At 54.4% G+C, this 25,632-nt stretch overlaps 1 protein-coding gene across 1 annotated transcript in view; it reads left to right on the top strand.

Moving 5' to 3' along the window:
- LOC140399396 (contactin-5-like) overlaps nt 1–25,632 on the top strand; it is a 238,123-nt gene that overhangs the window by 178,410 nt on the left and 34,081 nt on the right. The window contains exon 9 of the mRNA XM_072488975.1: nt 8,612–8,793. Coding sequence (XP_072345076.1) covers nt 8,612–8,793 — 182 coding nt within the window. The remainder of the gene's footprint in view (nt 1–8,611; nt 8,794–25,632) is intronic.

Genomic DNA, 25,632 nt, shown 5'->3' with positions numbered 1-25,632 from the left:
AGTGACTGAGAGTAATTAACCCAGTGACACAGGGTAATTAACCCAGTGACACAGTAATTAACCCAGAGACCTGAGTAATTAACCCAGTGACACAGAGTAATTAACACAGTGACACAGGGTAATTAACCCAGTGACCCTGAGTAAGTAACCCAGTGACCCTGAGCAATTAACCCAGTGACCGAGAGTAATTAACCCAGTGACCCAGAGTGTAACCCAGTGCCCCAGAGTAATTAACCCAGTGACCCAGAGTAATTAACCCAGAGACCCTGAGTAGAGTAATTAACCCAGTGACGCAGAGTAATTAACCCAGTGACACAGAGTAATTAACCCAGAGACCTGAGTAATTAACCCAGTGACCCAGGGTAATTAACCCAGAGACCCTGACTAATTAATCCAGTGAACCAGGGTAATTAATCCAATGACCGAGAGGAATTAACCCACTGACCCAGAGTAATTAACCCAGAGACCTGAGTAATTAACCCAGTGACACAGAGTAATTAACCCAGTGACCCAGAGTAATTAACCCAGTGACACAGAGTAATTAACACAGAGACCTGAGTAATTAACTCAGTGACACAGAGTAATTAACCCAGAGACCTGAGTAATTAACTCAGTGACACAGAGTAATTAACCCAGAGACCTGGGTAGTTAACCCAGTGACACAGAGTAATTAACTCAGTGACACAGAGTAATTAACCCAGTGATACAGAGTAATTAACACAGTGACCCAGGGTAATTAACCCAGTGACACAGAGTAATTAACCCAGTGACTGAGAGTAATTAACCCAGTGACACAGGGTAATTAACCCAGTGACCTGAGTAATTAACCCAGTGACACAGAGTAATTAACCCAGTGACCCTGAGTAAGTAACCCAGAGACCCAGAGTAATTAACCCAGTGACACAGGGTAATTAACCCAGTGGCCCAGAGTAATTAACCCAGTGACACAGAGTAATTAACCCAGTGACTGAGAGTAATTAACCCAGTGACACAGGGTAATTAACCCAGTGACACAGAGTAATTAACCCAGAGACCTGAGTGATTAACCCAGTGACACAGAGTAATTAACACAGTGACACAGGGTAATTAACCCAGTGACCCTGAGTAAGTAACCCAGAGACCCAGTGTAATTAACCCAGTGACCCAGGGTAATTAACCCAGTGACCCTGAGCAATTAACCCAGTGACCGAGAGTAATTAACCCAGTGACCCAGAGTAAGTAACCCAGTGACCCAGAGTAATTAACCCAGTGACCCAGTGTAATTAACCCAGAGGCCCTGAGTAGAGTAATTAACCCAGTGACGCAGAGTAATTAACCCAGTGACACAGAGTAATTAACCCAGAGACCTGAGTAATTAACCCAGTGACCCAGGGTAATTAACCCAGAGACCCTGACTAATTAACCCAGTGACCCAGGGTAATTAATCCAATGACCGAGAGTAATTAACCCACTGACCCAGAGTAATTAACCCAGAGACCTGAGTAATTAACCCAGTGACACAGAGTAATTAACCCAGTGACGCAGAGTAATTAACCCAGTGACACAGAGTAATTAACACAGAGACCTGAGTAATTAACTCAGTGACACAGAGTAATTAACCCAGAGACCTGAGTAATTAACTCAGTGACACAGAGTAATTAACCCAGAGACCTGAGTAGTTAACCCAGTGACACAGAGTAATTAACTCAGTGACACAGAGTAATTAACCCAGTGACACAGAGTAATTAACACAGTGACCCAGGGTAATTAACCCACTGACCCAGAGTAATTAACCCAGTGACACAGAGTAATTAACCCAGAGACCTGAGTAATTAACCCAGTGACCCAGAGTAATTAACCCAGTGACAGAGTAATTAACCCAGTGACCCAGAATAATTAACCCAGTGACCCTGAGTAATTAACCCAGTGACACAGAATAATTAACCCAGTGACCCTGAGTAATTAACCCAGTGACCCTGAGTAATTAACCCAGTGACGCAGAGTAATTAACCCAGAGATCCAGAGTAATTAACCCAGAGACCCAGAGTAATTAACCCAGTGACCCAGGGTAATTAAACCAGTGACCCTGAGTAATTAACCCAGTGACCCAGGGTAATTAACCCAGTGACACAGGGTAATTAACCCAGTGACGCAGAGTAATTAACCCAGTGACCTGAGTAATTAACTCAGTGACGCAGAGTAATTAACCCAGAGACCTGAGTAATTAACCCAGTGACCCAGGGTAATTAACCCAGAGACCCTGAGTAATTAACCCAGTGACCCAGGGTAATTAACCCAGTGACCGAGAGTAATTAACCCCCGAGCCAGAGTAATTAACCCAGAGACCTGAGTAATTAACTCAGTGACACAGAGTAATTAACCCAGTGACCCAGAGTAATTAACCCAGTGACCCAGAGTAATTAACCTAGTGACGCAGAGTAATTAACCCAGTGACGCAGAGTAATTAACGCAGTGACCGAGAGTAATTAACCCAGTGACCCAGAGTAAGTAACCCAGTGACGCAGAGTAATTAACGCAGTGACCGAGAGTAATTAACCCAGTGACACAGGGTAATTAACCCAGTGACGCAGAGTAATTAACGCAGTGACCCAGGGTAATTAACCCAGGGACCCAGAGTAATTAACCCAGTGACACAGAATAATTAACGCAGTGACCCAGGGTAATTAACCCAGAGACCCAGAATAATTAACCCAGTGACCCTGAGTAATTAACCCAGTGACACAGAGTAATTAACCCAGTGACGCAGAGTAATTAACCCAGTGATGCAGAGTAATTAACACAGTGACCCAGGGTAATTAACCCAGAGACCCAGAGTAATTAACCCAGAGACCCAGAGTAATTAACCCAGAGACCCAGAGTAATTAACCCTGTGACACAGAATAATTAACCCAGGGACCCAGAGTAAGTAACCCAGTGACACAGAGTAATTAACCCAGTGAGACAGGTTAATTAACCCAGGGACCCAGAGTAATTAACCCAGTGACACAGAGTAATTAACCCAGTGACACAGAGTAAGTAACCCAGAGACCCATAGTAATTAACCCAGTGACACAGAGTAATTAACCCAGTGACACAGAGTAATTAACCCTGAGACCCATAGTAATTAACCCAGTGACACAGAGTAATTAACCCAGAGACCCAGAGTAATTAACCCAGGGACCCAGAGTAATTAACCCAGTGACACAGAGTAATTAACCCAGTGACACAGAGTAATTAACCCAGGGACCCAGAGTAATTAACCCAGTGACACAGAGTAATTAACCCAGTGACACAGAGTAAGTAACCCAGAGACCCATAGTAATTAACCCAGTGACACAGAGTAATTAACCCAGTGACACAGAGTAATTAACCCAGAGACCCATAGTAATTAACCCAGTGACACAGAGTAATTAACCCAGAGACCCAGAGTAATTAACCCACTGACCCAGAGTAATTAACTCAGTGACACAGAGTAATTAACCCAGTGACCCAGAGTAATTAACTCAGTGACACAGAGTAATTAACCCAGTGACCCAGAGTAATTAACCTAGTGACGCAGAGTAATTAACCCAGTAACGCAGAGTAATTAACGCAGTGACCGAGAGTAATTAACCCAGTGACCCAGAGTAAGTAACCCAGTGACGCAGAGTAATTAACGCAGTGACCGAGAGTAATTAACCCAGTGACACAGGGTAATTAACCCAGTGACGCAGAGTAATTAACGCAGTGACCCAGGGTAATTAACCCAGGGACCCAGAGTAATTAACCCAGTGACACAGAATAATTAACGCAGTGACCCAGGGTAATTAACCCAGAGACCCAGAATAATTAACCCAGTGACCCTGAGTAATTAACCCAGTGACACAGAGTAATTAACCCAGTGACGCAGAGTAATTAACCCGGTGATGCAGAGTAATTAACACAGTGACCCAGGGCAATTAACCCAGTGACACAGAATAATTAACCCAGGGACCCAGAGTAAGTAACCCAGTGACACAGAGTAATTAACCCAGTGAGACAGGTTAATTAACCCAGGGACCCAGAGTAATTAACCCAGTGACACAGAGTAATTAACCCAGTGACACAGAGTAATTAACCCTGAGACCCATAGTAATTAACCCAGTGACACAGAGTAATTAACCCAGAGACCCAGAGTAATTAACCCAGGGACCCAGAGTAATTAACCCAGTGACACAGAGTAATTAACCCAGTGACCCATAGTAATTAACCCAGTGACACAGAGTAATTAACCCACTGACCCAGAGTAATTAACCCAGTGACACAGAGTAATTAACCCAGTGACACAGAATAATTAACCCAGTGACGCAGAGTAATTAACCCAGTGACGCAGAGTAATTAACCCAGAGACCCAGAGTAATTAACCCAGAGATCCAGAGTAATTAACCCAGTGACACAGAATAATTAACCCAGGGACCCAGAGTAAGTAACCCAGTGACACAGAGTAATTAACCCAGTGAGACAGGTTAATTAACCCAGGGACCCAGAGTAATTAACCCAGTGACACAGAGTAATTAACCCAGTGACACAGAGTAATTAACCCTGAGACCCATAGTAATTAACCCAGTGACACAGAGTAATTAACCCAGAGACCCAGAGTAATTAACCCAGGGACCCAGAGTAATTAACCCACTGACCCAGAGTAATTAACTCAGTGACACAGAGTAATTAACCCAGTGACCCAGAGTAATTAACTCAGTGACACAGAGTAATTAACCCAGTGACCCAGAGTAATTAACCTAGTGACGCAGAGTAATTAACCCAGTAACGCAGAGTAATTAACGCAGTGACCGAGAGTAATTAACCCAGTGACCCAGAGTAAGTAACCCAGTGACGCAGAGTAATTAACGCAGTGACCGAGAGTAATTAACCCAGTGACACAGGGTAATTAACCCAGTGACGCAGAGTAATTAACGCAGTGACCCAGGGTAATTAACCCAGGGACCCAGAGTAATTAACCCAGTGACACAGAATAATTAACGCAGTGACCCAGGGTAATTAACCCAGAGACCCAGAATAATTAACCCAGTGACCCTGAGTAATTAACCCAGTGACACAGAGTAATTAACCCAGTGACGCAGAGTAATTAACCCGGTGATGCAGAGTAATTAACACAGTGACCCAGGGCAATTAACCCAGTGACACAGAATAATTAACCCAGGGACCCAGAGTAAGTAACCCAGTGACACAGAGTAATTAACCCAGTGAGACAGGTTAATTAACCCAGGGACCCAGAGTAATTAACCCAGTGACACAGAGTAATTAACCCAGTGACACAGAGTAATTAACCCTGAGACCCATAGTAATTAACCCAGTGACACAGAGTAATTAACCCAGAGACCCAGAGTAATTAACCCAGGGACCCAGAGTAATTAACCCAGTGACACAGAGTAATTAACCCAGTGACACAGAGTAATTAACCCAGTGACACAGAGTAATTAACCCAGAGACCCATAGTAATTAACCCAGTGACACAGAGTAATTAACCCACTGACCCAGAGTAATTAACCCAGTGACACAGAGTAATTAACCCAGTGACACAGAATAATTAACCCAGGGACCCAGAGTAATTAACCCAGTGACGCAGAGTAATTAACCCAGTGACGCAGAGTAATTAACCCAGAGACCCAGAGTAATTAACCCAGAGATCCAGAGTAATTAACCCAGTGACACAGAATAATTAACCCAGGGACCCAGAGTAAGTAACCCAGTGACACAGAGTAATTAACCCAGTGAGACAGGTTAATTAACCCAGGGACCCAGAGTAATTAACCCAGTGACACAGAGTAATTAACCCAGTGACACAGAGTAATTAACCCTGAGACCCATAGTAATTAACCCAGTGACACAGAGTAATTAACCCAGAGACCCAGAGTAATTAACCCAGGGACCCAGAGTAATTAACCCAGTGACACAGAGTAATTAACCCAGTGACCCATAGTAATTAACCCAGTGACACAGAGTAATTAACCCAGTGACACAGAATAATTAACCCAGGGACCCAGAGTAAGTAACCCAGTGACACAGAGTAATTAACCCAGAGACCCAGAGTAATTAACCCAGGGACCCAGAGTAATTAACCCAGTGACACAGAGTAATTAACACAGTGACCCAGGGTAATTAACCCAGAGTAATTAACCCAGTGACACAGAGTAATTAACCCAGAGACCCAGAGTAATTAACCCAGTGACACAGAGTAATTAACCCAGTGACACAGAATAATTAACCCAGGGACCCAGAGTAAGTAACCCAGTGACACAGAGTAATTAACCCAGTGAGACAGGTTAATTAACCCAGGGACCCAGAGTAATTAACCCAGTGACCCATAGTAATTAACCCAGTGACACAGAGTAATTAACCCAGTGACACAGAGTAATTAACCCAGAGACCCATAGTAATTAACCCAGTGACACAGAGTAATTAACCCAGAGACCCAGAGTAATTAACCCACTGACCCAGAGTAATTAACCCAGTGACACAGAGTAATTAACCCAGTGACACAGAATAATTAACCCAGGGACCCAGAGTAATTAACCCAGTGACGCAGAGTAATTAACCCAGTGACGCAGAGTAATTAACCCAGAGACCCAGAGTAATTAACCCAGAGATCCAGAGTAATTAACCCAGTGACACAGAATAATTAACCCAGTGAGACAGGTTAATTAACCCAGGGACCCAGAGTAATTAACCCAGTGACACAGAGTAATTAACCCAGTGACACAGAGTAAGTAACCCAGAGACCCATAGTAATTAACCCAGTGACACAGAGTAATTAACCCAGTGACACAGAGTAATTAACCCAGAGACCCATAGTAATTAACCCAGTGACACAGAGTAATTAACCCAGAGACCCATAGTAATTAACCCAGTGACACAGAGTAATTAACCCAGAGACCCAGAGTAATTAACCCAGGGACCCAGAGTAATTAACCCAGTGACACAGAGTAATTAACCCAGTGACACAGAGTACGTAACCCAGAGACCCAGAGTAATTAACCCAGTGACACAGAATAATTAACCCAGTGACACAGAGTAATTAACCCAGAGACCCATAGTAATTAACCCAGTGACACAGAGTAATTAACCCAGAGACCCAGAGTAATTAACCCAGGGACCCAGAGTAATTAACCCAGTGACACAGAGTAATTAACCCAGTGACACAGAATAATTAACCCAGGGACCCAGAGTAATTAACCCAGTGACGCAGAGTAATTAACCCAGTGACGCAGAGTAATTAACCCAGAGACCCAGAGTAATTAACCCAGAGACCCAGAGTAATTAACCCAGTGACACAGAATAATTAACCCAGGGACCCAGAGTAAGTAACCCAGTGACACAGAGTAATTAACCCAGTGAGACAGGTTAATTAACCCAGGGACCCAGAGTAATTAACCCAGTGACACAGAGTAATTAACCCAGTGACACAGAGTAAGTAACCCAGAGACCCATAGTAATTAACCCAGTGACACAGAGTAATTAACCCAGTGACACAGAGTAATTAACCCAGTGACACAGAGTAATTAACCCAGAGACCCATAGTAATTAACCCAGCGACACAGAGTAATTAACCCAGAGACCCAGAGTAATTAACCCAGGGACCCAGAGTAATTAACCCAGTGACACAGAGTAATTAACCCAGAGACCCATAGTAATTAACCCAGTGACACAGAGTAATTAACCCAGTGACACAGAATAATTAACCGAGGGACCCAGAGTAATTAACCCAGTGACACAGAGTAATTAACCCAGTGACACAGAGTAAGTAACCCAGAGACCCATAGTAATTAACCCAGTGACACAGAGTAATTAACCCAGTGACACAGAGTAATTAACCCAGGGACGCAGAGTAATTAACCCAGTGACACAAGTTAATTAACCCAGAGACCCATAGTAATTAACCCAGTGACACAGAGTAATTAACCCAGTGACACAGAGTAATTAACCCAGTGACACAAGTTAATTAACCCAGTGACACAGAGTAATTAACCCAGTGACACAAGTTAATTAACCTGAGGGTCAGTGACACAGAGTAAGTAACCCAGAGACCCATAGTAATTAACCCAGTGACACAGAGTAATTAACCCAGTGACACAGAATAATTAACCGAGGGACCCAGAGTAATTAACCCAGTGACACAGAGTAATTAACCCAGTGACACAGAGTAAGTAACCCAGAGACCCATAGTAATTAACCCAGTGACACAGAGTAATTAACCCAGTGACACAAGTTAATTAACCCAGGGACGCAGAGTAATTAACCCAGTGACACAAGTTAATTAACCCAGAGACCCATAGTAATTAACCCAGTGACACAGAGTAATTAACCCAGTGACACAGAGTAATTAACCCAGTGACACAGAGTAATTAACCCAGTGACACAAGTTAATTAACCCAGTGACACAAGTTAATTAACGCAGTGACCCAGGGTGATGCTCTGGGGACCCAGGGTGATGCTCTGGGGACCCAGGTTCGAATCGCTGCCATGCCAGAGGGTGGATTGAGAATTTGTTGTTTGTCTAGAGGTGACTCCCTGCCCACATTGCGGCCACTGGTGCCGGTAACACTGTTGGGGGTGTGTGTGTGTTCTGACTGTCCCTGCTCTCCTCCCCCTCCAGCCCCGTCCCCACCATCACCTGGAGGAAGCTGAACGGGATCTTACCCAGCAGGGCGAGGCTGCGGAAATCGCAGGCCATACTGGAGGTGCTGAACATTCAGAGGGAAGATTCCGGAACGTACGAGTGTAAAGTGGAGAATACTCGAGGAGGAAGCACTGTCCGGGGAGAATTGCAGGTGTACAGTAAGTCAGGCAGGGTCGCAGAGCGAAGGTCAACAAGGCCTCCTAACCACTGAGCCCAGCTCTGGGGCAGCAGGAGGAGGCGAGGGGAGGGGGGCTGAATGTGGAGGGAGGCAGCAGAGGGTCTTTGAGGTGTTGTTGCTGTGGGGACAATCTCCCCCAGTAGGAGCTGACTCTCTCATAGCGAGCACCCCCACAAAGACAGCAGTGTAAATCACATCAAAACTCCCACTCCAAACACAGGGAATAGCGACGGAATTCTCCTGACTATTAACATTCCCCAATGTGCAAGCATTGTCACAAAACATTAAATACTGAGGGAGCACCGCACTGTCAGAGGGTCAGTACTGAGGGAGTGCCGCACTGTCAGAGGGTCAGTACTGAGGGAGTGCCGCACTGTCAGAGGGTCAGTACTGAGGGAGTGCCGCACTGTCAGAGGGTCAGTACTGAGGGAGTGCTGCACTGTCAGAGGGTCAGTACTGAGGGAGTGCTGCACTGTCAGAGGGTCAGTACTGAGGGAGTGCTGCACTGTCAGAGGGTCAGTACTGAGGGAGTGCTGCACTGTCAGAGGGTCAGTACTGAGGGAGTGCTGCACTGTCAGAGGGTCAGTACTGAGGGAGTGCTGCACTGTCAGAGGGTCAGTACTGAGGGAGTGCCGCACTGTCGGAGGGTCAGTTCTGAGGGAGTGCCGCACTGTCAGAGGGTCAGTACTGAGGGAGTGCCGCACTGTCAGAGGGTCAGTACTGAGGGAGTGCTGCACTGTCAGAGGGTCAGTACTGAGGGAGTGCCGCACAGTCAGAGGGTCAGTACTGAGGGAGTGCCGCACAGTCAGAGGGTCAGTACTGAGGGAGTGCTGCACTGTCAGAGGGTCAGTACTGAGGGAGTGCCGCACTGTCAGAGGGTCAGTACTGAGGGAGCGCCGCACTGTCAGAGGGTCAGTACTGAGGGAGTGCCGCACTGTCAGAGGGTCGGTACTGAGGGAGTGCCGCACTGTCAGAGGGCCGGTACTGAGGGAGTGCTGCACTGTCAGAGAGTCAGTACTGAGGGAGTGCCGCACTGTCAGAGGGTCAGTACTGAGGGAGTGCCGCACTGTCAGAGGGTCAGTACTGAGGGAGTGCCGCACTGTCAGAGGGTCAGTACTGAGGGAGTGCCGCACTGTCAGAGGGTCGGTGCTGAGGGAGTGCCGCACTGTCAGAGGGTCAGTACTGAGGGAGTGCCGCACTGTCAGAGGGTCAGTACTGAGGGAGTGCCGCACTGTCAGAGGGTCAGTACTGAGGGAGTGCCGCACTGTCAGAGGGTCGGTGCTGAGGGAGCGCCGCACTGTCAGAGGGTCAGTACTGAGGGAGAGCGGAACTGTCAGAGAGTCAGTACTGAGGGAGTGCCGCACTGTCAGAGGGTCAGTACTGAGGGAGTGCCGCACTGTCAGAGGGTCAGTACTGAGGGAGTGCCGCACTGTCAGAGGGTCAGTACTGAGGGAGTGCTGCACTGTCAGAGGGTCAGTACTGAGGGAGCGCCGCACTGTCAGAGGGTCAGTACTGAGGGAGTGCTGCACTGTCAAAGGGTCAGACCTGAGGGAGCGCCGCACTGTCAGAGGGTCAGTACTGAGGGAGCCCCGCACTGTCAGAGGGTCAGTACTGAGGGAGTGCTGCACTGTCAGGGGGTCAGTACTGAGGGAGTGCCGCACTGTCAGGGGGTCAGTACTGAGGGAGTGCTGCACTGTCAGGGTGTCAGTACTGAGGGAGTGCCGCACTGTCAGAGGGTCAGTCCTGAGTGAGGGCCGCACTGTCAGAGGGTCAGTACTGAGGGAGTGCTGCACTGTCAGGGGGTCAGTACTGAGGGAGTGCCGCACTGTCAGGGGGTCAGTACTGAGGGAGTGCTGCACTGTCAGGGTGTCAGTACTGAGGGAGTGCCGCACTGTCAGAGGGTCAGTACTGAGGGAGCGCCGCACTGTCAGAGGGTCAGTACTGAGGGAGTGCCGCACTGACAGAGGGTCAGTACTGAGGGAGTGCCGCACTGTCAGAGGGTCAGTACTGAGGGAGTGCCGCACTGTCAGAGAGTCAGTACTGAGGGAATGCTGCACTGCCAGATGGTCAGTACTGAGGGAGCGCCGCACTGTCAGAGTGTCAGGACTGAGGGAGTGCTGCACTGTCAGAGGGCCAGTACTGAGGGAGTGCCGCACATTCAGAGTGTCAGTACTGAGGGAGTGCCGCACTGTCAGAGGATCAGTACTGAGGGAGTGCTGCACTGTCAGAGGGTCAGTACTGAGGGAGAGCTGCACTGTCAGTGGGTCAGTACTGAGGGAGCGCCGCACTGTCAGAGCGTCAGTACTGAGGGAGTGCCGCACTGTCAGAGGGTCAGTACTGAGGGAGTGCTGCACTGTCAGAGGGTCAGTACTGAGGGAGTGCCGCACGGTCAGAGGGTCAGTACTGAGGGAGTGCCGCACGGTCAGAGGGTCAGTACTGAGGGAGTGCCGCACGGTCAGAGGGTCAGTACTGAGGGAATGCTGCACTGTCAGAGGGTCAGTACTGAGGGAGTGCCGCACTGTCAGAGAGTCCGTACTGAGGGAGTGCTGCACTGTCAGAGGGTCAGTACTGAGGGAGTGCTGCACTGTCAGAGGGTCAGTCCTGAGGGAGTGCCGCACTGTCAGAGGGTCAGTACTGAGGGAGCGCCGCACTGTCAGAGGGTCAGTACTGAGGGAGTGCTGCACTGTCAGAGGGTCAGTACTGAGGGAGTGCCGCACTGTCAGAGGGTTAGTACTGAGGGAGCGCCGCACTGTCAGAGGGTCAGTACCGAGGGAGTGCTGCACTGTCAGAGGGTCAGTACTGAGGGAGTGCCGCACTGTCAGAGGGTCAGTACTGAGGGAGCGCTGCACTGTCAGAGGGTCAGTACTGAGGGAGTGCCGCACTGTCAGAGGGTCAGTACTGAGGGAGCGCCGCACTGTCAGAGATTCAGTACTGAGGGAGCGCCGCACTGTCAGAGGGTCAGTACTGAGGGAACACCGCACTGTCAGAGGGTCAGTACTGAGGGACTGCCGCACTGTCAGAGGGTCAGTACTGAGGGAACACCGCACTGTCAGAGGGTCAGTACTGAGGGAGTGCCGCACTGTCAGTGGGTCAGTACTGAGGGAGTGCCGCACTGTCAGAGGGTCAGTACTGAGGGAGGGCCGCACTGTCAGAGGGTCAGTACTGAGGGCGTGCCGCACTGTCAGAGGGTCTGTACTGAGGGAGTGCCGCACTGTCAGTGGGTCAGTACTGAGGGAGCGCCGCACTGTCAGAGGGTCATACTGAATGCGTGCTGCAGTGTCGGAGGGTCAGTACTGAGGGAGTGCTGCACTGTCGGAGGTTCAGTACTGAGGGAGTGCCGCACTGTCAGAGGGTCAGTACTGAGGGAGTGCCACGCTGTCAGAGGGTCAGTACTGAGTGAGTGCCGCAATGTCAGAGGGTCAGTACTGAGGGAGTGCCGCACTGTCAGAGGGTCAGTGCTGATGGAGCGCCGCACTGTCAGACGGTCAGTACTGAGGGAGTGCCGCACTGTCAGAGAGTCAGTACTGAGGGAGTGCCGCACTGTCCGAGGGTCAGCACTGAGGGAGTGCTGCACTGTCAGAGGGTCAGTACTGAGGGAGTGCATCACTGTGAGAGGGTCAGTACTGAGGGTGTGCCGCACTGTGAGAGGGTCAGTACTGAGGGAGTGCCACACTGTCAGAGGGTCAGTACTGAGGGAGTGCATCACTGTCAGAGGGTCAGTACTGACGGTGTGCCGCACTGTGAGAGGGTCAGTACTGAGGGAGTGCCGCACTGTCAGAGGGTCTGTACTGAGGGAGTGCCGCACTGTCAGAGGGTCAGTGCTGAGGGAGAGCCGCCTGTCAGAGTGTCAGTACTGAGCGAGTGCTGCACTGTCAGAGGGTCAGTACTGAGGGAGTGCTGCACTGTCAGAGGATCAGTACTGAGGGAGAGCGGAACTGTCAGAGGGTCAGTACTGAGGGAGAGCGGAACTGTCAGAGGGTCAGTACTGAGGGAGAGCGGAACTGTCAGAGGGTCAGTACTGAGGGAGAGCGGAACTGTCAGAGAGTCAGTGCTGAGGGAGTGCCGCACTGTCAGAGGGTCAGTACCGAGGGAGTGCTGCACTGTCAGAGGATCAGTACTGAGGGAGCGCTGCACTGTCAGAGGGTCAGTGCTGAGGGAGTGCCGCACTGTCAGAGGGTCAGTACTGAGGGAGTGCCGCACTGTCAGAGGGTCAGTACTGAGGGAGCGCCGCACTGTCAGAGGTTCAGTACTGAGGGAGTGCTGCACTGTCAGAGGGTCAGTACTGAGGGAGAGCGGAACTGTCAGAGAGTCAGTACTGAGGGAGTGCCGCACTGTCAGAAGTTCAGTACTGAGGGAGTGCTGCACTGTCAGAGGGTCAGTGCTGAGGTAGCGCCGCACTGTCAGAGGGTCAGTACTGAGGGAGTGCTGCACTGTGAGAGGGTCAGTACTGAGGGAGCGCCGCACTGTCAGAGGGTCAGACCTGAGGGAGCGCCGCACTGTCAGAGGGTCAGTACTGAGGGAGTGCTGCACTGTCAGGGGGTCAGTACTGAGGAAGTGCCGCACTGTCAGGGGGTCAGTACTGAGGGAGTGCCGCACTGTCAGAGGGTCAGTACTGAGTGAGTGCCGCAATGTCAGAGGGTCAGTACTGAGGGAGTGCCGCACTGTCAGAGGGTCAGTGCTGATGGAGCGCCGCACTGTCAGACGGTCAGTACTGAGGGAGTGCCGCACTGTCAGAGAGTCAGTACTGAGGGAGTGCCGCACTGTCAGAGGGTCAGTACTGAGGGAGTGCCGCACTGTCCGAGGGTCAGCACTGAGGGAGTGCTGCACTGTCAGAGGGTCAGTACTGAGGGAGTGCTGCACTGTCAGAGGGTCAGTACTGAGGGAGTGCCACACTGTCAGAGGGTCAGTACTGAGGGAGTGCTGCACTGTCAGAGGGTCAGTACTGAGGGAGTGCTGCACTGTCAGAGGGTCAGTACTGAGGGAGTGCTGCACTGTCAGAGGGTCAGTACTGAGGGAGTGCTGCACTGTCGGAGGGTCAGTACTGAGGGAGTGCCGCACTGTCGGGGGGTCAGTACTGAGGGAGTGCCGCACTGTCAGAGGGTCAGTACGAGGGAGTGCCGCACTGTCAGAGGGTCAGCACTGAGGGAGTGCTGCACTGTCAGAGGGTCAGTACTGAGGGAGTGCCGCACTGTCAGAGGGTCAGTACTGAGGGAGTGCTGCACTGTCGGAGGGTCAGTACTGAGGGAGTGCCGCACTGTCGGGGGGTCAGTACTGAGGGAGTGCCGCACTGTCAGAGGGTCAGTACGAGGGAGTGCCGCACTGTCAGAGGGTCAGCACTGAGGGAGTGCTGCACTGTCAGAGGGTCAGTACTGAGGGAGTGCCGCACTGTCAGGGGGTCAGAACTGAGGGAGTGCCGCACTGTCAGAGGGTCAGTACTGAGGGAATGCTGCACTGCCAGATGGTCAGTACTGAGGGAGCGCCGCACTGTCAGAGTGTCAGGACTGAGGGAGTGCTGCACTGTCAGAGGGCCAGTACTGAGGGAGTGCCGCACATTCAGAGTGTCAGGACTGAGGGAGTGCCGCACTGTCAGAGGATCAGTACTGAGGGAGTGCTGCACTGTCAGAGGGTCAGTACTGAGGGAGAGCTGCACTGTCAGTGGGTCAGTACTGAGGGAGCGCCGCACTGTCAGAGGGTCAGTACTGAGGGAGCGCCGCAGTGTCAGAGGGTCAGTACTGAGGGAGTGCTGCACTGTCAGAGGGTCAGTACTGAGGGAGTGCCGCACGGTCAGAGGGTCAGTACTGAGGGAGTGCCGCACGGTCAGAGGGTCAGTACTGAGGGAGTGCCGCACGGTCAGAGGGTCAGTACTGAGGGAATGCTGCACTGTCAGAGGGTCAGTACTGAGGGAGTGCCGCACTGTCAGAGAGTCCGTACTGAGGGAGTGCTGCACTGTCAGAGGGTCAGTACTGAGGGAGTGCTGCACTGTCAGAGGGTCAGTCCTGAGGGAGTGCCGCACTGTCAGAGGGTCAGTACTGAGGGAGCGCCGCACTGTCAGAGGGTCAGTACTGAGGGAGTGCTGCACTGTCAGAGGGTCAGTACTGAGGGAGTGCAGCACTGTCAGAGGGTCAGTACTGAGGGAGCGCCGCACTGTCAGAGGGTCAGTACCGAGGGAGTGCTGCACTGTCAGAGGGTCAGTACTGAGGGAGTGCCGCACTGTCAGAGGGTCTGTACTGAGGGAGCGCTGCACTGTCAGAGGGTCAGTACTGAGGGAGTGCCGCACTGTCAGAGGGTCAGTACTGAGGGAGCGCCGCACTGTCAGAGATTCAGTACTGAGGGAGCGCCGCACTGTCAGAGGGTCAGTACTGAGGGAACACCGCACTGTCAGAGGGTCAGTACTGAGGGACTGCCGCACTGTCAGAGGGTCAGTACTGAGGGAACACCGCACTGTCAGAGGGTCAGTACTGAGGGAGTGCCGCACTGTCAGTGGGTCAGTACTGAGGGAGTGCCGCACTGTCAGAGGGTCAGTACTGAGGGAGCGCCGCACTGTCAGAGGGTCAGTACTGAGGGCGTGCCGCACTGTCAGAGGGTCATACTGAGGGCGTGCTGCAGTGTCGGAGGGTCAGTACTGAGGGAGTGCTGCAGTGTCGGAGGGTCAGTACTGAGGGAGTGCTGCACTGTCGGAGGTTCAGTACTGAGGGAGTGCCGCACTGTCAGAGGGTCAGTACTGAGGGAGTGCCACGCTGTCAGAGGGTCAGTACTGAGTGAGTGCCGCAATGTCAGAGGGTCAGTACTGAGGGAGTGCCGCACTGTCAGAGGGTCAGTGCTGATGGAGCGCCGCACTGTCAGACGGTCAGTACTGAGGGAGTGCCGCACTGTCAGAGAGTCAGTACTGAGGGAGTGCCGCACTGTCAGAGGGTCAGTACTGAGGGAGTGCCGCACTGTCCGAGGGTCAGCACTGAGGGAGTGCTGCACTGTCAGAGGGTCAGTACTGAGGGAGTGCTGCACTGTCAGAGGGTCAGTACTGAGGGAGTGCCACACTGTCAGAGGGTCAGTACTGAGGGAGTGCTGCACTGTCAGAGGGTCAGTACTGAGGGAGTGCTGCACTGTCGGAGGGTCAGTACTGAGGGAGTGCCGCACTGTCGGTGGGTCAGTACTGAGGGAGTGCCGCACTGTCAGAGGGTCAGTACGAGGGAGTGCCGCACTGTCAGAGGGTCAGCACTGAGGGAGTGCTGCACTGTCAGAGGGTCAGTACTGAGGGAGTGCCGCACTGTCAGAGGGTCAGTACTGAGGGAGTGCTGCACTGTCGGAGGGTCAGTACTGAGGGAGTGCCGCACTGTCGGGGGGTCAGTACTGAGGGAGTGCCGCACTGTCAGAGGGTCAGTACGAGGGAGTGCCGCACTGTCAGAGGGTCAGCACTGAGGGAGTGCTGCACTGTCAGAGGGTCAGTACTGAGGGAGTGCCGCACTGTCAGGGGGTCAGAACTGAGGGAGTGCCGCACTGTCAGAGGGTCAGTACTGAGGGAATGCTGCACTGCCAGATGGTCAGTACTGAGGGAGCGCCGCACTGTCAGAGTGTCAGGACTGAGGGAGTGCTGCACTGTCAGAGGGCCAGTACTGAGGGAGTGCCGCACATTCAGAGTGTCAGGACTGAGGGAGTGCCGCACTGTCAGAGGATCAGTACTGAGGGAGTGCTGCACTGTCAGAGGGTCAGTACTGAGGGAGAGCTGCACTGTCAGTGGGTCAGTACTGAGGGAGCGCCGCACTGTCAGAGGGTCAGTACTGAGGGAGTGCCGCACTGTCAGAGGGTCAGTACTGAGGGAGTGCTGCACTGTCAGAGGGTCAGTACTGAGGGAGTGCCGCACGGTCAGAGGGTCAGTACTGAGGGAGTGCCGCACGGTCAGAGGGTCAGTACTGAGGGAGTGCCGCACGGTCAGAGGGTCAGTACTGAGGGAATGCTGCACTGTCAGAGGGTCAGTACTGAGGGAGTGCCGCACTGTCAGAGAGTCCGTACTGAGGGAGTGCTGCACTGTCAGAGGGTCAGTACTGAGGGAGTGCTGCACTGTCAGAGGGTCAGTCCTGAGGGAGTGCCGCACTGTCAGAGGGTCAGTACTGAGGGAGCGCCGCACTGTCAGAGGGTCAGTACTGAGGGAGTGCTGCACTGTCAGAGGGTCAGTACTGAGGGAGTGCCGCACTGTCAGAGGGTCAGTACTGAGGGAGCGCCGCACTGTCAGAGGGTCAGTACCGAGGGAGTGCTGCACTGTCAGAGGGTCAGTACTGAGGGAGTGCCGCACTGTCAGAGGGTCAGTACTGAGGGAGCGCTGCACTGTCAGAGGGTCAGTACTGAGGGAGTGCCGCACTGTCAGAGGGTCAGTACTGAGGGAGCGCCGCACTGTCAGAGATTCAGTACTGAGGGAGCGCCGCACTGTCAGAGGGTCAGTACTGAGGGAACACCGCACTGTCAGAGGGTCAGTACTGAGGGACTGCCGCACTGTCAGAGGGTCAGTACTGAGGGAACACCGCACTGTCAGAGGGTCAGTACTGAGGGAGTGCCGCACTGTCAGTGGGTCAGTACTGAGGGAGTGCCGCACTGTCAGAGGGTCAGTACTGAGGGAGGGCCGCACTGTCAGAGGGTCAGTACTGAGGGCGTGCCGCACTGTCAGAGGGTCTGTACTGAGGGAGTGCCGCACTGTCAGTGGGTCAGTACTGAGGGAGCGCCGCACTGTCAGAGGGTCATACTGAGGGCGTGCTGCAGTGTCGGAGGGTCAGTACTGAGGGAGTGCTGCACTGTCGGAGGGTCAGTACTGAGGGAGTGCCGCACTGTCAGAGGGTCAGTACTGAGGGAGTGCCACGCTGTCAGAGGGTCAGTACTGAGCGAGTGCCGCACTGTCAGAGGGTCAGTACTGAGGGAGTGCTGCACAGTCAGAGGGCAGTACTGAGGGAGCGGCGCACTGTCAGAGGGTCAGTACTGAGGGAGTGCTGCACGGTCAGAGGGTCAGTACTGAGGGAGCGCTGCACTGTCAGAGGATCAGTACTGAGGGAGTGCTGCACAGTCAGAGGGCAGTACTGAGGGAGCGGCGCACTGTCAGAGGGTCAGTACTGAGGGAGTGCTGCACGGTCAGAGGGTCAGTACTGAGGGAGTGCTGCACGGTCAGAGGGTCAGTGCTGAGGGAGCACCGCACTGTCAGAGGGTCAGTACTGAGGGAGTGCTGCACTGTCAGAGGGTCAGTACTGAGGGAGTGCTGCACGGTCAGAGGGTCAGTGCTGAGGGAGCACCGCACTGTCAGAGGGTCAGTACTGAGGGAGTGCTGCACGGTCAGAGGGTCAGTGCTGAGGGAGCACCGCACTGTCAAAGGGTCAGTACTGAGGGAGTGCCGCACTGTCAGAGGGTCAGTACTGAGGGAGTGCCGCACTGTCAGAGGGTCAGTACTGAGGGAGTGCTGCACAGTCAGAGGGTCAGTGCTGAGGGAGTGCTGCACTGTCAGAGGATCAGTACTGAGGGAGCACCGCACTGTCAGAGGATCAGTACTGAGGGAATGCTGCACTGTCAGAGGGTCAGTACTGAGGGAGTGCTGCACAGTCAGAGGGTCAGTGCTGAGGGAGTGCTGCACTGTCAGAGGATCAGTACTGAGGGAGCACCGCACTGTCAGAGGATCAGTACTGAGGGAATGCTGCACTGTCAGAGGGTCAGTACTGAGGGAGTGCTGCACTGTCAGAGGGTCAGTATTGAGGGAGTGCTGCACTGTCAGAGGGTCAGTACTGAGGGAGTGCCGCACTGTCAGAGGGTCAGTACTGAGGGAGCGCCGCACTGTCAGAGGGTCAGTACTGAGGGAGTGCCGCACTGTCAGAGGGTCAGTACTGAGGGAGCGCCGCACTGTCAGAGGATCAGTACTGAGGGAGTGCTGCACTGTCAGAGGGTCAGTACTGAGGGAGTGCCGCACTGTCAGAGGGTCAGTACTGAGGGAGTGTCACACTTTTGGAGGGTCAGTATGAGGGAGTGCGGCACTGTCAGAGGGTCAGTACTGAGGGAGTGCTGCACTGTCAGAGGGTCAGTACTGAGGGAGTGCTGCACTGTCAGAGGGTCAGTACTGAGGGAGCACCGCACTGTCAGAGGATCAGTACTGAGGGAATGCTGCACTGTCAGAGGGTCAGTACTGAGGGAGTGCTGCACTGTCAGAGGGTCAGTATTGAGGGTGTGCTGCACTGTCAGAGGGTCAGTACTGAGGGAGTGCCGCACTGTCAGAGGGTCAGTACTGAGGGAGCGCCGCACTGTCAGAGGGTCAGTACTGAGGGAGTGCCGCACTGTCAGAGGGTCAGTACTGAGGGAGCGCCGCACTGTCAGAGGATCAGTACTGAGGGAGTGCTGCACTGTCAGAGGGTCAGTACTGAGGGAGTGCCGCACTGTCAGAGGGTCTGTACTGAGGGAGTGCCGCACTGTCAGTGGGTCAGTACTGAGGGAGCGCCGCACTGTCAGAGGGTCATACTGAGGGCGTGCTGCAGTGTCGGAGGGTCAGTACTGAGGGAGTGCTGCACTGTCGGAGGGTCAGTACTGAGGGAGTGCCGCACTGTCAGAGGGTCAGTACTGAGGGAGTGCCACGCTGTCAGAGGGTCAGTACTGAGCGAGTGCCGCACTGTCAGAGGGTCAGTACTGAGGGAGTGCTGCACAGTCAGAGGGCAGTACTGAGGGAGCGGCGCACTGTCAGAGGGTCAGTACTGAGGGAGTGCTGCACGGTCAGAGGGTCAGTACTGAGGGAGCGCTGCACTGTCAGAGGATCAGTACTGAGGGAGTGCTGCACAGTCAGAGGGCAGTACTGAGGGAGCGGCGCACTGTCAGAGGGTCAGTACTGAGGGAGTGCTGCACGGTCAGAGGGTCAGTACTGAGGGAGTGCTGCACGGTCAGAGGGTCAGTGCTGAGGGAGCACCGCACTGTCAGAGGGTCAGTACTGAGGGAATGCTGCACTGTCAGAGGGTCAGTACTGAGGGAGTGCTGCACTGTCAGAGGGTCAGTATTGAGGGTGTGCTGCACTGTCAGAGGGTCAGTACTGAGGGAGTGCCGCACTGTCAGAGGGTCAGTACTGAGGGAGCGCCGCACTGTCAGAGGGTCAGTACTGAGGGAGTGCCGCACTGTCAGAGGGTCAGTACTGAGGGAGCGCCGCACTGTCAGAGGATCAGTACTGAGGGAGTGCTGCACTGTCAGAGGGTCAGTACTGAGGGAGTGCCGCACTGTCAGAGGGTCAGTACTGAGGGAGTGTCACACTTTTGGAGGGTCAGTATGAGGGAGTGCTGCACTGTCAGAGGGTCAGTACTGAGGGAGTGCTGCACTGTCAGAGGGTCAGTACTGAGGGAGTGCCGCACTGCCAGAGAGTCAGTACTGAGGGAGTGCTGCACTGTCAGGGGGTCAGTACTGAGGGAGTGCTGCACTGTCAGAGGGTCAGTACTGAGGGAGTGCCGCACTGTCAGAGGGTCAGTATTTAGGGAGTGCTACACTGTCAGAGGGTCAGTACTGAGGGAGCGCTGCACTGTCAGAGGGTCAGTACTGAGGGAGTGCCGCACTGTCAGAGGGTCAGTGCTGAGGGAGTGCTGCACTGTCGGAGGGTCAGTACTGAGGGAGCACCGCACTGGCTGAGGGTCAGTACTGAGGGAGTGCCGCACTGTCAGAGGGTCAGTACTGAGGGAGTGCCGCACTGTCAGAGGGTCAGTACTGAGGGAGTGCCGCACTGTCAAAGGATCAATGCTGAGGGTGCGCCGCACTGTCAGAGGGTCAGTACTGAGGGAGTGCCGCACTGTCAGTGGGTCAGTACTGAGGGAGTGCCGCACTGTCAGAGGGTCAGTATTGAGGGAGTGCCGCACTGTCAGAGGGTCAGTACTGAGGGAGTGCCGCACTGTCAGAGGGTCATACTGAGGGCGTGCTGCAGTGTCGGAGGGTCAGTACTGAGGGAGTGCTGCACTGTCGGAGGGTCAGTACTGAGGGAGTGACGCACTGTCAGAGGGTCAGTACTGAGGGAGTGCCACGCTGTCAGTGGGTCAGTATTGAGCGAGTGCCGCACTGTCAGAGGGTCAGTACTGAGGGAGTGCTGCACAGTCAGAGGGCAGTACTGAGGGAGCGGCGCAGTGTCAGAGGGTCAGTACTGAGGGAGTGCTGCACGGTCAGAGGGTCAGTGCTGAGGGAGCACCGCACTGTCAGAGGGTCAGTACTGAGTGAGTGCTGCACCGCCAGAGGGTCAGTACTGAGGGAGTGCTGCACGGTCAGAGGGTCAGTGCTGAGGGAGCACCGCACTGTCAAAGGGTCAGTACTGAGGGAGTGCTGCACTGTCAGAGGGTCAGTACTGAGGGTGTGCTGCACTGTCAGAGGGTCAGTACTGAGGGAATGCTGCACTGTCAGAGGGTCAGTACTGAGGGAGTGCTGCGCTGTCAGAGGGTCAGTACTGAGGGAGTGCCGCACTGTCAGAGGGTCAGTACTGAGGGAGCGCTGCACTGTCAGAGGGTGAGTACTGAGGGAGCGCCGCACTGTCAGAGGGTCAGTACTGAGGGAGTGCTGCACTGTCAGAGGGTCAGTACTGAGGGAGAGCCGCACTATCAGAGGGTCAGTACTGAGGGAGTGCCGCACTGTCAGAGGGTCAGTACTGAGGGAGTGTCACACTTTTGGAGGGTCAGTATGAGGGAGTGCGGCACTGTCAGAGGGTCAGTACTGAGGGAGTGCTGCACTGTCAGAGGGTCAGTACTGAGGGAGTGCTGCACTGTCAGAGGGTCAGTACTGAGGGAGCACCGCACTGTCAGAGGATCAGTACTGAGGGAATGCTGCACTGTCAGAGGGTCAGTACTGAGGGAGTGCTGCACTGTCAGAGGGTCAGTATTGAGGGTGTGCTGCACTGTCAGAGGGTCAGTACTGAGGGAGTGCCGCACTGTCAGAGGGTCAGTACTGAGGGAGCGCCGCACTGTCAGAGGGTCAGTACTGAGGGAGTGCCGCACTGTCAGAGGGTCAGTACTGAGGGAGCGCCGCACTGTCAGAGGATCAGTACTGAGGGAGTGCTGCACTGTCAGAGGGTCAGTACTGAGGGAGTGCCGCACTGTCAGAGGGTCAGTACTGAGGGAGTGTCACACTTTTGGAGGGTCAGTATGAGGGAGTGCTGCACTGTCAGAGGGTCAGTACTGAGGGAGTGCTGCACTGTCAGAGGGTCAGTACTGAGGGAGTGCCGCACTGCCAGAGAGTCAGTACTGAGGGAGTGCTGCACTGTCAGGGGGTCAGTACTGAGGGAGTGCTGCACTGTCAGAGGGTCAGTACTGAGGGAGTGCCGCACTGTCAGAGGGTCAGTATTTAGGGAGTGCTACACTGTCAGAGGGTCAGTACTGAGGGAGCGCTGCACTGTCAGAGGGTCAGTACTGAGGGAGTGCCGCACTGTCAGAGGGTCAGTGCTGAGGGAGTGCTGCACTGTCGGAGGGTCAGTACTGAGGGAGCACCGCACTGGCTGAGGGTCAGTACTGAGGGAGTGCCGCACTGTCAGAGGGTCAGTACTGAGGGAGTGCCGCACTGTCAGAGGGTCAGTACTGAGGGAGTGCCGCACTGTCAAAGGATCAATGCTGAGGGTGCGCCGCACTGTCAGAGGGTCAGTACTGAGGGAGTGCCGCACTGTCAGTGGGTCAGTACTGAGGGAGTGCCGCACTGTCAGAGGGTCAGTATTGAGGGAGTGCCGCACTGTCAGAGGGTCAGTACTGAGGGAGTGCCGCACTGTCAGAGGGTCATACTGAGGGCGTGCTGCAGTGTCGGAGGGTCAGTACTGAGGGAGTGCTGCACTGTCGGAGGGTCAGTACTGAGGGAGTGACGCACTGTCAGAGGGTCAGTACTGAGGGAGTGCCACGCTGTCAGTGGGTCAGTATTGAGCGAGTGCCGCACTGTCAGAGGGTCAGTACTGAGGGAGTGCTGCACAGTCAGAGGGCAGTACTGAGGGAGCGGCGCAGTGTCAGAGGGTCAGTACTGAGGGAGTGCTGCACGGTCAGAGGGTCAGTGCTGAGGGAGCACCGCACTGTCAGAGGGTCAGTACTGAGTGAGTGCTGCACCGCCAGAGGGTCAGTACTGAGGGAGTGCTGCACGGTCAGAGGGTCAGTGCTGAGGGAGCACCGCACTGTCAAAGGGTCAGTACTGAGGGAGTGCTGCACTGTCAGAGGGTCAGTACTGAGGGTGTGCTGCACTGTCAGAGGGTCAGTACTGAGGGAATGCTGCACTGTCAGAGGGTCAGTACTGAGGGAGTGCTGCGCTGTCAGAGGGTCAGTACTGAGGGAGTGCCGCACTGTCAGAGGGTCAGTACTGAGGGAGCGCTGCACTGTCAGAGGGTGAGTACTGAGGGAGCGCCGCACTGTCAGAGGGTCAGTACTGAGGGAGTGCTGCACTGTCAGAGGGTCAGTACTGAGGGAGAGCCGCACTATCAGAGGGTCAGTACTGAGGGAGTGCCGCACTGTCAGAGGGTCAGTACTGAGGGAGTGCCGCACTGTCAGAGGGTCAGTACTGAGGGAGTGCTGCACAGTCAGAGGGTCAGTACTGAGGGAGCGCCGCACTGTCAGAGGATCAGTACTGAGGGAGTGCTGCACTGTCAGAGGGTCAGTACTGAGGGAGTGCCGCACTGTCAGAGGGTCAGTACTGAGGGAGTGTCACACTTTTGGAGGGTCAGTATGCGGGAGTGCTGCACTGTCAGAGGGTCAGTACTGAAGGAGTGCTGCACTGTCAGAGGGTCAGTACTGAGGGAGTGCCACACTGCCAGAGAGTCAGTACTGAGGGAGTGCTGCACTGTCAGGGGGTCAGTACTGAGGGAGTGCTGCACTGTCAGAGGGTCAGTACTGAGGGAGTGCCGCACTGTCAGAGGGTCAGTATTTAGGGAGTGCTGCACTGTCAGAGCGTCAGTACTGAGGGAGCGCTGCACTGTCAGAGGGTCAGTACTGAGGGAGTGCCGCACTGTCAGAGGGTCAGTGCTGAGGGAGTGCTGCACTGTCGGAGGGTCAGTACTGAGGGAGCACCGCACTGGCTGAGGGTCAGTACTGAGGGAGCGCCGCACTGTCAGAGGGTCAGTACTGAGGGAGTGCCGCACTGTCAGAGGGTCAGTACTGAGGGAGTGCCGCACTGTCAGAGGATCAATGCTGAGTGTGCGCCGCACTGTCAGAGGGTCAGTACTGAGGGAGTGCCGGACTGTCAGTGTGTCAGTACTGAGGGAGTGCCGCACTGTCTGAGGGTCAGTACTGAGGGAGTGCCGCACTGTCAGAGGGTCAGTACTGAGGGAGTGCCGCACTGTCAGAGGGTCAGTACTGAGGGAGTGCCGCACTGTCAGTGGGTCAGTACTGAGGGAGCGCCGCACTGTCAGAGGGTCATACTGAGGGCGTGCTGCAGTGTCGGAGGGTCAGTACTAAGGGAGTGCTGCACTGTCGGAGGGTCAGTACTGAGGGAGTGCCGCACTGTCAGAGGGTCAGTACTGAGGGAGTGCCACGCTGTCAGAGGGTCAGTACTGAGCGAGTGCCGCACTGTCAGAGGGTCAGTACTGAGGGAGTGCTGCACAGTCAGAGGGCAGTACTGAGGGAGCGGCGCACTGTCAGAGGGTCAGTACTGAGGGAGTGCTGCACGGTCAGAGGGTCAGTACTGAGGGAGCGCTGCACTGTCAGAGGATCAGTACTGAGGGAGCACCGCACTGTCAAAGGGTCAGTACTGAGGGAGTGCTGCACTGTCAGAGGGTCAGTACTGAGGGTGTGCTGCACTGTCAGAGGGTCAGTACTGAGGGAGTGCTGCGCTGTCAGAGGGTCAGTACTGAGGGAGTGCCGCACTGTCAGAGGGTCAGTACTGAGGGAGCGCCGCACTGTCAGAGGATCATTACTGAGGGAATGCTGCACTGTCAGAGGGTGAGTACTGAGGGAGCGCCGCACTGTCAGAGGGTCAGTACTGAGGGAGTGCTGCACTGTCAGAGGGTCAGTACTGAGGGAGAGCCGCACTATCAGAGGGTCAGTACTGAGGGAGTGCCGCACTGTCAGAGGGTCAGTACTGAGGGAGTGCCGCACTGTCAGAGGGTCAGTACTGAGGGAGTGCTGCACAGTCAGAGGGTCAGTGCTGAGGGAGTGCTGCACTGTCAGAGGATCAGTACTGAGGGAGTGCCGCACTGTCAGAGGGTCAGTATTTCGGGAGTGCTGCACTGTCAGAGGGTCAGTACTGAGGGAGTGCCGCACTGTCAGAGCGTCAGTGCTGAGGGAGTGCTGCACTGTCGGAGGGTCAGTACTGAGGGAGCACCGCACTGGCTCAGGGTCAGTACTGAGGGAGTGCCGCACTGTCAGAGGGTCAGTACTGAGGGAGTGCCGCACTGTCAGAGGGTCAGTACTGAGGGAGTGCCGCACTGTCAGAGGATCAATGCTGAAGGTGCGCCGCAATGTCAGAGGGTCAGTGCTGAGGGAGCGCCGCACTGTCAGATGGTCAGTACTGAGGGAGCGCCGCACTGTCAGAGGATCAGTACTGAGTGAGTGCCGCACTGTCAGAGGGTCAGTACTGAGGGAGTGCCGCACTGTCAGAGGGTCAGTACTGAGGGAGTGCCGCACTGTCAGAGGGTCAGTACTGAGGGAGTGCCGCACTGTCAGAGGGTCAGTGCTGAGTGAGTGCCGCACTGTCAGAGGGTCAGTACTGAGGGAGTGCCGCATTGTCAGATGGTCAGTACTGAGGGAGCGCCGCACTGTCAGAGGATCAGTACTGAGTGAGTGCCGCACTGTCAGAGGGTCAGTACTGAGGGAGTGCCGCACTGTCAGAGGGTCAGTACTGAGGGAGTGCCGCACTGTCAGAGGGTCAGTACTGAGGGAGTGCCGCACTG

Source organism: Scyliorhinus torazame, chromosome 22 (genome assembly GCF_047496885.1).
Source record: "Scyliorhinus torazame isolate Kashiwa2021f chromosome 22, sScyTor2.1, whole genome shotgun sequence".
NCBI classification, from domain to species: domain Eukaryota; kingdom Metazoa; phylum Chordata; class Chondrichthyes; order Carcharhiniformes; family Scyliorhinidae; genus Scyliorhinus; species Scyliorhinus torazame.
The sequence above is the reverse complement of the archived record's forward strand: the minus strand, read 5'-3'. Positions and strand labels throughout refer to the sequence as shown.